Below are 12634 nucleotides of genomic sequence, written 5' to 3'. Positions count from 1 at the left end.
GCGGAGGTGACGTTGTCCACGAAGACTCGTACCACGAAAGCGTCGGGAGCACAAACACAGCTGAGGAAGAGGCTCTTCTGCGTTCTCCGGCAGGGTACAAGATAGCAAGAACAGGCCAAGGATCAAGCCCAATAAAGAGAAGCTGAAGGCCAAAGCTCGATACAAGGCCGCGGTCAAAGTTTGTAACCGATTTGGCAGCAAGTCCGACCTAACAAAGCAAGCGGTGGAACGGTTGGCTTGAGCCAGAGAGGAGATCAAAAATGGCCGGGCCTTCTACGCAGCAAAACCAATGTTCGCAGCCTCCAATCCGAAGTATGCGAACAAAATAGAAGAAGAACTAGCCATCAAGAGGCAGCGTTCTGCAGATAGCGAGGCCTCAGTGCCATCGATAAAGCAGAAGCACAGGCACGAGATGGCTAAACCGAAAAAGGGAGACGAACGGCCTACGATGTCGAAAGCAGCGGCAGCGGTCAATGAAATTGCCAAGAGGCACCTCATAGCGGCACTCACTGACCGTAGTGACCAGCTGGGGCGAATGTCGCAGGAACGGTGAAAGGTAGTGGAAATGAAGCTACTGGAAACCGTGTTTACGAAAATGGACGCAGAGCCGAACGCACCAAATGTAAAATGTAAGAATGACCCCACGCTCACGTGGCTAAAGGAAGCAGTAAAAACGCTTCAAGGGGTGTGGGAGGGGGCATCACTAGAAATTGTTGATCGCAGCTGCATTCCCTCAATAAAGAAAGCAAAGGTTTTCATTCCGCGAGTGGTAAAACCGGAAAATGCACTGCGACTACTACAAAGACAGAGCTCAGACGTGCCGACAGACGACTACAAAGTGTTGAGCGTGGCAAAACCAGCAACTGCTGATGGAGGCTAAGACTACATTATTCAAATCAACAAGCCGGCAGAGGACCTGCTTTACGCGCTATTCGGGAGGATGGCTTGGGGAGTTGATAGCGTGCACCTTCGCCTCAAAAAGCGCAACTCGGCAGATGACAATCACAACACGCTCGCTGCGGGGGAGGTGGAAAAAGATCTCGGTTTAGAAGAGATCCTAGAAGCCTCCCTCAATATACAGAAAGTGGAGAAGGGTGAGCTGGAGGAAGTGTCCAATCCCGAGAAGGTACTGAGGCCAGATGCTGAAGGTCCTTCAAATAAACCTCCACAAAAGTAAGAACGCCTCAGCCGAGCTCCTGCTCAACATAGAGGGAGTCGGCCACGATGTGGCTCTAGTCCAGGAACCATGGATAGCAGCGGGCAACATAGTCTCCGGTCTAAAGTCACATAACCTACATCCCGATTGGAAAAAATAAGGTAAGAACAGCGTTACAGGTTAAAAAAAGTATATATCCTTATATTGGTTATAATCTCTCTTCAGACGATCTAACAGTGGTGGCGGTGGAGAGCTGCAAGGATGAGATGTTACTCTTTGGGTCTTGTTATGTGCCACATGATGAAGATGGAACTTCGAAAGCTGGTAGAAACAGCTGCCAGAAAGAATCACGCTCTGGTGGTAGGAACGGACGCAAACGCACATCACACGGTCTGGGGTAGTGCAGACATAAACGACCAAGGTGAGTCACTATTTAACTATAGAAATTAGGAACAAACTTATGCTGGACCAGCCTCGAAGAATGTACATGATTTAACACTTTACACAAGCAAGCATTTTATGGTACAGGAATGGGAAGTGTTGAGGGCCTACTCATTCTCTGATCACAGATACATAATCCTTCAGGTTATATTCCGCTCAAAATTCAAAAATATATCCTTCAGAAACGAATATATATCCTTTAGATAAGAATACGAACTGGGACTTGTATAGGGATACACTAACAAAAACACCAATGATACCCCGGAGAGACAGGTCACACGTCGCACTTGAGAAAGGGGTTGAATTGTTTGCAACTACTCTCATCAAAGCCTTCAAAAATCCTGCCTCCCAACACGTAATAAACACAAGATGAAGCCTCTTTAATGGAACAAGGAATTAGGAGCACAAAGGCACATGAATTCTATAGGTTCGCCAAAGCTCTATAGGTATGCCAAGGGAGTATAAGGATCTACAAAAGAACAAGAAAGAGGTACCAAGAGAGAATCTTGGAAAGACTTCTGTAGCAGTATGGAAGACACTAACGAAGTGACTAGACTTAGGAAACTGTTATCCAAGAATCCGTCTACGCCAAGAACAATACGAAAAAATAGCGGGGTGTGAGGACACTACAGATCTCGCACCAAGAGAAGATATTGTACACGACATCCCCACGAACGTAATTACGACCAACAAGATAGAATGGGATATACAAAGTTTCGACGCATCTAAATCGCAGCTATTGTAGTTACGGGAAAGTACCTGGACACCATCAGTAATGTGATGAATAACACACTTAAAACGGCACACCAATGGACATCTCGCGCAGGGCTAGGGATAAACGCCGGAAAAACGGACATCGTACTTTTTACCAGGGAGTACAAGGTCCCGACGTGGAACCTCCCGAAGCTAGGCAACAACGAACTACTTCTCAAAGATCATGCAAGGTACCTCGGAGTAATACTAAACAGTAAATTGCTGTGGAAGTGCAATGTTGAGGAAAGGATGAAAAATGACAGTTACGCGTTGTACGGATGAAAAAGAATGCTGGGCGTTACTGGGGGTATATCACCCTCTCTGATGCTTTGGTGCTACACGGCAGTAGTTAGAGCGGTATTGTTGTATGGGGCCTTAGTATGGTGGACTGCCAAGAAAACTGACATACTTAATGCCACTAGAAAGATTCAACGACTCGCTGTTCTGTGCATAACAGGAACGATGAAAACCACTCCAACGGCGGCGCTGGAAATGATACTCAGCATGCCACCTTTTGACCTTATGGCGGAAAACTTGGCAGCGAAATCCGCGAGCAGGTTACTGGCTGCTGGAGTATTCATCTGCAGAACCTTCGGTTTGAAGGGGAGAGATGGCACAAAGGCATGAAGCCTGGCCATAGAACTTTTCACATCTATACCGACGGCTTCAAAACTTCAGACGGAGTGGGAGCAGGTATTTACTTAGGGATAAGGTGGCCTATCAAGCTGCCAGACACCACCAGTATTTTCCAAGCGGAAGTTTTTACTGTGGGGAAAGTCGCGGAGCTAGCCTACACTAGAACAAGAAAGAACTCAACAATTAATATATACGTGGACAGTCAAGCAGCAATAAAAGCAATAAGCTCATATTGTATTAAGTCCAAAAATGTTCGACGGAGCAGGGAGGCCATAGAAAGGCTAGCCGCAAACAGTAGGCTGCATATCTACTGGGTGCCTGGTCACAAAGGCATTATGGGGAACGAAATAATAGATGAGATAGCAAAAAGTGCTGTTAGGCTACAAGAATAAGAGAACGACATACCAAAACCGCTAAATACAATATACAATGAAATGGACGACCACATGAAAAGGCGAGTGGAAGTCAGGTGGACTAATCTGACCACATGCCAAACAGCAAAAGTCATGTGTAGAACTAATGATAAAAAACTTACTCAATTCGTACTTACGCTCTTGCGAAAGGACTGCAGAACTATCACAGTTATGCTAACAGGTCATAATCTATTGGCGGCACAGGCGTACAAGATAGGGATTACTAACACGGACAAATGCAGGAATTACAGAGAGGATGTTGAGGAAACATTAGAGCACATTCTGTGCGTCTGTCCGGCATTATTAAAACGCGCTTAAAATGACTGGGAGCCCCATTGTTTGAGGGTATGGAGGACGTCTCAAAAGCGGAGGACGTCTCCAAGCTCTGCTTAGATTCACCAAAAGCGCGGACATCCTATATGATGTCTACTTTCGATATTCATAGACGTCGGTCTCCATCTGGGATCGCTAGGGACCAAAAGGTCTATGCGAGGCTTATTGCCAACCAGGCTAACCTAACCTAACCTTAGTAATGGCTCTCTTGCTTCAAAACTTCATATATGTTTTTTTGTATTTAGTCCTTGGCCGAGCAAGTGAATTTATATGCTCGTCAAAAAGATGTCGAAACGCGTTTCGTGAAAGAAGGGTTGCATTTGGAAAATTAATTGGAATTATGTTCATTTATGTTTTGTTCAAGTATGTTATATTTATGTAAGGAATACGATGACTCGATTTGATGAATTTCATAAACGACTGTATTTTAATGATAACTCGTCCGCCATTACCAAAGATCAGCCTGGTTACGATGGATTATTTAAAGTGAGAACACTCATCAATAACTTTAAAGAAAGGCTTTGCCTTGATGAGCAAATGTGTTCGACAAAAATGCAAGGCAACACAACCCATTAATCTATATCTACTAAACTTCGTTAATAAGGAGCAAACGATTCGACCGGCTTCTCATATGATTTCGGAATTTATTCAGGCGCTGAAGGTAACGTCATACTTGAAAATACTCCTGACGCTGGCGTTGCAACAAATGTCGTTGTAAGACTTTCTCAAGAAGTTCCGGACAACATCAATCATATTATCTATTTTGATATTTTGTACATTTCGCTCAACTTGGTTGTCTACCTTCGGGTCCGCAGTATTTACAATTTTGGGACTGTTCGAGTAAATCGTGTGCTAAACTGCAAGTTGTCTTATGATGCTAAAGTTGTTACAAAAAATGCCTTGCGTGGCAAGGAGTATGTAGGTACATCTTTCGGTTGACAAAAACCCTTTCACTGAACCCTCCACGAGGGTGCCGACTGGTAATAGGTACCACAGTTTTAACTCTGCACGCAGTTGAGAGGTAGCTAGCTAAGGTAAGACTTCATGGGCAAGTGTTCGTTACTCTTTAATAGTACAGCATTTGAAAATGGAGTTTTACTATGGTGTGGGTTATAGGTCGGATCAAGGATCAAGGATCAGCACTCTATACATGCAAAAGAATTGTGGGAGCAAAATGGGGCCTAACCCCAAAAATAGTACAGCAGCAGTGACATACGGTGTCTTAGTTTGGTGGCGAACACTGGAGAAAAGAACAACAGTAAAGCGCTTAGAAAGTATTCAAAGGGGCACTAAAGACTACGCCTACAGCAACGATGAATGTCATGCTGCACTTATTACCGATTGAGACCTACAGCAAACAGCTGGCGGCGCAATCGGCACTTAGGTTAAGATAATCTTCTACTTAGCCACTAACAGAAGGAATCAAGCAAGAATATTAGACGAATACCTCTTCTTACATCAAACGACAGACTTTTGTAACTCAGTAGAGATGTAAACACATCCTTTACCACAACTTTCCCAACGAGAGAAGATTAGGACAATGGGATAATGGACAATAGAAGCGGAATCAGTATCTATACTGATGGTTCCAAGCTCAGTGAACACGTAAGCGGAGGCTTTCACTCTGAGGAAATTAAAGCCAACATCTCATTCCCGTTACCGGATCGCTGTATTTCAGTTGAAATTCTGGCTGTCGGGGAAGGCCTGCTCGCCCTAAATAAAAGTGTCCTCACCACAAAATACACAAGCATATATTCAGATTCGGCGGCCGCCGTGGCCGAATGGGTTAGTGTGTGATTAACATTTGGAATTCAGAGAAGGAACGTCGGTTCTAATCTCGGTGAAAGATTAAAAAAGTAAAAAAAAGTTGTTTCTAATAGCGGTCGCCCCTCGGCAGGCAATGGCGAACCTCCGAGTATATTTCTGCCATGAAAAGCTCCTCATAAAAAATATCTGCCGTTCGGAGTCGGCTTGAAACTGTAGGTCCCTCCATTTGTGGAACAACATTAAGACGCACACCATAAATAGGAGGAGGAGCTCGGCCAAACAACCAAAAATCTGCTCTGGGTGCCGGGTCACAGAGTTATAGCAGGCAACTGCAAAGCAGATCAACTAGCGTGATTTGGTACCACATTACCGATCTAACCAGACAAAGCGAACATACCTATACATTTAGCAACTTGTAAGATGCTTATAGACAAACACACTATCAAAGCTGCCAACGGCCTATGGACTCAGTCCCTGATCTGTGCAACAGGTAGGATGACATAGCCAGAATGAGACATGGCCCGCACAAACCGACCGTTGAAAGTGAACAGAAAGGACATGAGAAATCTTCTTAGAGTTCTAACAGGGCACTGTCTGATTGGCAGGCATGTCAGCAGACTGGTAGTGCCCTATAACGACTATTGCAGAAGCTGTAACGACATTGAGGAAGAAGTGACTATAGAACACTTTCCATGCGGGTGCATGGCTCTGGATAGAAGAAAGTTCAAAATTTTAGGAAAAAGTTCCCTGAATAACTTGGCAGAAGTAGCCAATTTAAAAATAACAAGCCTTGTTAGACATATAAAAGCCACAAGGTTGGTTCAATGAGGACAATGTAGAGTGAGGAGAGGGGGCATCCCTGGTGGTATCACAATTGGCCAACCGCAGGCCTAGGTGTGTCGACCGACAACCACTATACCTACCTACCTACCTACATCTTTCGCTGTTGATATCTCGAATGCTCTATTGCGTTCTATATATGTACTATTGAAAAATTTAAGCGTAAGTGCCCAATCCCGCCAAAGGGTGGGTTAAGTATTTTTACTTGTATAAGTCTAAAAGAACGGACTCCGAATTTGTTCATTTTGACCAAAAATTTGATTTAATTTAGAACTTAGATTTATTTTCATTAACTGAAATAACTGTATTTTTATACTCAAGAGAAATTTCTTTAACAGGAAGATTGTCTTTTTTTTGCATTGTACAAATGAGCCAAAAAAAGAAAAACATTTTCAAAATTCCTTATTTTTTGTTCCACAAGTACTTTTCCCCTTTTAGCTAAGTTCTTATTCAAAATTACCATAACAGGGGGAAATTCCCTCATTTTGGCATCACTGTACCCAGCTGCATTCTGAGAGCACATTTTATCATAACTCGCGGAAGCGAACTTGACGTACCTACATTTTATTGCCAAGTCGACAACTAACTTTTAATAATACTTATGCACTCTTGAAGATTATTTATAAGGAGATCGATTTAAAACTATTTTAAGTGCACGAAAGCGTCGCACAGTGTAGCGATTACATAGAAGCTGTTGACAGAAATAGTAAACATGTTGCGATCTCGCTGAAACTTAGCAATTGTGTAGATTTCAATAGCGAAAGGCGAAACATGAAATATGGTTAAGATGGATTAATCTCCACGCCCTCTACACTTGTGGGCGGAAAAAATAAATGTCGTCCGATTTTGATAAAATTCGACAGACATATTCAGTTTAGCTAAATACACACAAATTTTAAAAATGAGCGAAATCGGTCGACAGCAACGACTAGCAAGCACGTACAAATTTAATACAAACGCCAAAAATTATACGAACTTTAGTGTAAAATAAAATTTTGGAAAAGAATTTGTCTGAGGGATAATAAAGACTTGCATGATTATTCACTGTTAAAACTATTTATTGTCAGAGTTTCTTTGTTAAACATTAGTAACAGCTCCCAACAACCATTGCCAATTAAATATCTGAAATGGCAGAAAAAACATATTCTCAAAAATTTTCGACAAAAATATATTAAATTTTTTGCGCGGAAAAAAATTGGAAAAAAAATAAAATTTTTTTGCTCGGAAAAAAATTGTAGAAAAATAAATTTTTTTGCTCGGAAAAATAAAATTTTTTCGAATTATCCGAGAAAAAAATTTAATTTTCTCAATTGCAAATTAAATGTCTGAAATGGCAGAAAAAAAAATATTCCCAGAAAGGGGACAAAAAAAATTTAATTTTTTTCCGAGAAAAAATTTTTATTTTTTTCCAATTTTTTTCCGAGCAAAAAATTTAATTTTTTTCCAGTTTAATTTAATTTCTTTCCAATCTTTTTCCCAGCAACAAAATAAATTTTTTTCCAATTTTTATCCGAGAAAAAAATTTAATTTTCCCAATTGCAAATTAAATGTTCACAAAAAAATTTAATTTTTTTCAAATTTTTTCCAAGCAAAAAAAGTAAATATTTTCCCAGTTTCTTTTTCGAGCAAAAAAAGTTATTTTTTATCCGAGGAAAAAATTTAATTTTTCCAATCGCCAATTAAATGTCTGAAATGGCAGAAAAAAAAATATTCCCAGAAAGTTTGACAAAAAAATTTAATTTTTTTCCAAGCAAAAAATTTTATTGTTTTCCAAGTTTTATAGGAGAAAAAATTTAATTTTTCCAATTTTTTTCCGAGAAATTTTTTTTTTGCTTTCTTTCAAAACATTTTTATTTTCAACTTTTTCAAATATTTCCCAAATATTTTAATTAATTTAGTTTTTCCCAAAAACCAATTTTTAATGTATATTTTATCATAAAAAATAAATGCAAAAATTTATAAAAGTGTTAAAAAGAACTGTAGAGATTTGGCTTTAAAACACTTCATACGTAAATTTTCACCATGGAATAAATCTCAAAATTATTAAATTGTTTTAAAATTTTTTTCAGTTTACTTCTACTTCAGCAAAATTTTCCAAATACTTGAATTACTTTACACAGATTTCAGCATTTTTTCAGCTTACTTTACAAAATACTTGAGTTACTTGACACGGAATGGCTCTTTTGCTTTTATGGAAAAGGGTAAAAATACAACAAATATTCCTATTTGAATCAATTGACTATAAAACCGTTTGTGAGATGGAACAGAAGTAAATCGAAACTTTAAAAGCGGATTAAAAAAATCACTTCATATTCCTTTTTTAATTTTTCGATATATTATTCTGACAAGCATTACGACGAAAAAATCTTGTATTTCAGTGAAGGCCCGTTAGCTACTTCGCAATGCCTGCAATGCTTGGTTGAGTACGATTAACCGGCAAAGCCCTACGTGGCTGTTGGCAAAGAAGTTTGCTGAAGACTCTCGTAACTGCCTTCAGCAAACTTCTCTAACCTCTCAAAGTGAACAAAGAAGAAGAATTGAAGTTGTTCGTGGAAAAAATCAGTACATTATAGGGAAAAAGCAAATGGCGCAACAATTGCGTTTTGAAGAAAAGTTCCGTTGTTGGCTCGACACATTTCTCGAGTGGGAGGATACCGATTTGAGTTTTGTAAATCAAAAGTAGTTATTTGTAAAGCGATTTCAACTACATTCTATAGGCAGCAAGTACAAGCAGAAGTAAGAGATCCCAGGTATTTCATATGAAGAGGACGGGGCGAGAGAACAAAGAGACGAAAAAGTCTATTGGGGAAATAAAAAGCGCTGCTCCTATTGTGAAGAAGCAAACAAGCACAGTAAACACAAATGTTTCAGTCAAATGAACTCTATAGAAGTGTAGTTAGTTACACGATTTCATTCCACCCAGTTCAGTTAAAAAAAAATAAACAATTATCAATAGCTGAAAATGTCTAAGGTCGAGAGCTCACCACTTTTTATAACTAAACTAGATTTTTACTTTTTTAACATTTCATTTTGGCAATTTGCCCCTACTTGAAACACTGTGAGTTATTTTGATTTGCAGCGACGCATTTTCGATGGGTTTACTATAACAATTTTACTGATAGTAAAATGTATAGAAAAAATGTATTTAAATTGTCTCCGGAATGGCAAATATTTATCATTCCTGTGGTAATTCTTGCCAGTGAGTGTAGAAAAAAAGATTTAGCGCAAAACTAATAAAATACGACTGAAATAGTAAATGACCATAGTGCGACATTGCAAGTTTTCACACAAAGTGCGAGGGCGCAGGATATTAAGGAGGCAGCTAATTTGAGGAAACAGCTATAAAAAATACGAAAAAAAGGATATTAGTGAGCTGTGTGGCAGAAAAAAAATGATATTTTTTTAAGATCTAAAAGCGCGCTCTTTTTGCAGTCGACCAGCGTATTACTGACAGAATTACGTCACCGTCACATAGACACCAATCCAATCGCTAAGTACTCCTAGTACTCTTTTATATAAAAAATGTGTTTAATCCACTTTTATTTCGTTTTTGCGCTTTCATCTTTGCCTTTCAGGCTTGCCTTTCAATTTCACATAAACGAGTAATGAAGAATGTGGCTGCGTGTGACGATTAAATGCGATACCTTACGCATATCTTTATGATAAATTTCGTCAAGCTTTTCTCTACTTTAAAACTATGCCATTAATTACTTCGCAACAACAACAAACACACAGTACTAAAATGGAGTCAGTGAAAACCGTACGAATTTTCATGGTTGCTGTTGTGGGTGAGTAAAATTTAAATTCACTTTTTTTTAATATTGACGCCTTTCCCAAGGGTGGTATTAGCAAAAATTCATATTAAAAGCAATAGAGAATACAAGAAAATTTTTTGAAAAATATATCCTTTGAAAATTAAACTCCCTCATACACATAATAAGAGAAAACTTCGCGCCTCTCTTGACAAACTTTAACAAAATTGTTTGCATTCATTTATTTAAAAATCAATTATCACAACGATTCACTCACGAACTGAGAATTATATAATATAATTTTTAAATCCGCGTGTCTATCATAACTTAAAATTTCTCTGAAGAGTTTGATAAGACCACTTGAGTTCAGCGGCACCCATTGTTGATATTATTTACCTAACTGTTTTACGGGTACCTGGCCCCAACTACAAGGCAATGATTTTCAATTTTGTAGCTAATTTATCAGCCTTTGCGGCGGGCACTGGCCTCGGTTGGACGTCACCAGTGGGACTCAAATTAAAAGCCTTGGACTCTACAGATTCGCCACTCGATCATCCCATAACCACCGAGGACGATGCTTGGATTTCATCCATTTTGTTATTGGGTGCTTTAGCAGGTATGTAAACGAAATAATTCAACAAAATCACATCATGAACTCTTAATTATTACCTACTTCTTTTCACTACTACAGCACCCTTCATTGCTGGTCCACTTGCCGATAAAATTGGTCGCAAATGGGTACTTCTTTCTAGTTCCATCTTCTTCATTCTCGGCTATGTTATTTTGATGCTCGCTAGCGAGGTTTGGATGTTGCTGGTCGGTCGTCTCGTAACGGGCTGTGGCTGTGGTTTTGTCATGACTGTGCTACCTATGTATAATGGTGAGATTGCAATAGATGCGGTACGTGGCGCCATCGGCTCCTTCTTGAATCTTTTCGTGGTTTGTGAGTATCACTGATCTCTTATTTATTTATCTAATTCTTTCCAAACTCACTGCTACTTCAAAATGTTTCACTCTCGTTTTCCACAGCTGGCAATCTATATGCGTACGTCATCGGTCCATATGTCTCGTATATAACTTTGCAGTGGTGCTGTTTGGCTGTACCGATTGTTTTCGGTATCATCTTCTATTTCATGCCTGAGAGTCCTTACTACTATGCTGCCAAAGGCCAGAAAGCGGATGTTTTAAATTCCCTGCAATTCTTGCGTGGTCAAAGCCCCGATATTTTACAACATGAAATGGCTATTATACAGAGTGGAGTGGAGGAGTTCAGAGCCAATAAGGGTTCCGTTATAGATATTCTTAAGAGTAAGGGCAATCGCAAAGCTCTGATCATCCCCACCGGTCTAATCATGTTCCAGCAATTATGCGGTATCAGCGCCGTACTCTTCAACAGTCAATCCATCTTCGAAAGTGCTAACATCAATGTGGATTCAGCCATTGCCAGCATCATTGTAGGTAGCGCTCAAGTTGGTTCATCCGCTTTGACACCTTTTTTTGTTGATCGTTTTGGACGGAAAGTAATTTTGCTAGTTTCGGCATTTGGAATGTTTGTCTGCTTGACAGGATTGGGCGTCTTTTTCTATGTACAACAAGTTGTTGGTGATGCAAGTAATTTAACCTGGTTGCCGGTACCTGCATTGGTGCTCTTCAATTTAGTCTACAGCATCGGATTCGGTGCAATGCCATGGACGGTGTTGGGTGAAATGTTTCCAGCGAATTTGAAGTCGATCGCCTCCCCGATTGTGGCATCCGCGTGCGCTGTTGTTGCTTTCGTGGTAACACGGTGGTATCCAGCGCTAAACGCTTTGGGTTCATACTACGCATTTGGGTTGTTTGCCATTTTCTGCGTTGCAGCCTTCTTCTTCACCATCTTTGTGGTGATAGAGACCAAGGGACTGAGTCTGCAGGAAATTCAAGACAGACTAAATGGAGAGAAACCAAAATAAGTTACTAATGGGATATTGTCTTGTGGCGAGACATTCACATCCGTGTGCTGTAAGATAGCCCATTGTGGGGGCGTTAGTCAGTGAGTTGGAGGCCTGAATGAAATCGCTTCAAAAGTATTTTTGTCGCATATCTAATGTAGTATTTAAAATATGTATAGTCCGTAAACAATTTAAAATTTTTAAAATTTAAATTTTTTTTAGTAAATTTGAAGATGAACATTTATAAGGGAATAAAATGAAAACGATATTATTAATAGGACTATGGATAAGTTCGTGCGGTTTTTTTTCGAAATTTGAAACTTTATTGACGTAAAATGGTTACAAATTTAATATTCAAAGTATTGTCCATCGCTTACTACTACTTTTTCCCATCTTTCTGGCAATTCACGGATTCCCTTTGTGAAAAATTCGGTCGGTTTTGCCGCAATCCACGAATCGATCCATTTTTTGACTTCATCGTAATTACGGAAGTGCTGGTCAGCCAGGCCATGTTGCATCGATCGGAAGAGATAGTAATCGGATGGCGCAAGGTCTGGACTATACGGCGGGTGGGGTAGGACATCCCATTTGAGCGTTTCTAAGTATGTTTTGACC

At 39.8% G+C, this 12634-nt stretch overlaps 1 protein-coding gene across 1 annotated transcript; it reads left to right on the top strand.

Annotated features, from left to right (window-relative positions):
- Positions 1-9959: 9959 nt before the first annotated feature.
- LOC129239912 (facilitated trehalose transporter Tret1-like) lies at positions 9960-12184 on the top strand. Its single transcript, XM_054875512.1, has 4 exons — positions 9960-10127; positions 10546-10707; positions 10783-11034; positions 11121-12184. The coding sequence occupies exons 1-4, from the start codon at positions 10037-10039 to the stop codon at positions 12038-12040; spliced, it is 1425 nt and encodes a 474-aa protein (XP_054731487.1). The 5' UTR covers positions 9960-10036; the 3' UTR covers positions 12041-12184.
- The last annotated feature ends 450 nt before the right edge of the window (positions 12185-12634 follow it).

Source organism: Anastrepha obliqua, chromosome 1 (genome assembly GCF_027943255.1).
Source record: "Anastrepha obliqua isolate idAnaObli1 chromosome 1, idAnaObli1_1.0, whole genome shotgun sequence".
In the NCBI taxonomy this organism is placed as follows: domain Eukaryota; kingdom Metazoa; phylum Arthropoda; class Insecta; order Diptera; family Tephritidae; genus Anastrepha; species Anastrepha obliqua.
The sequence above is the reverse complement of the archived record's forward strand: the minus strand, read 5'-3'. Positions and strand labels throughout refer to the sequence as shown.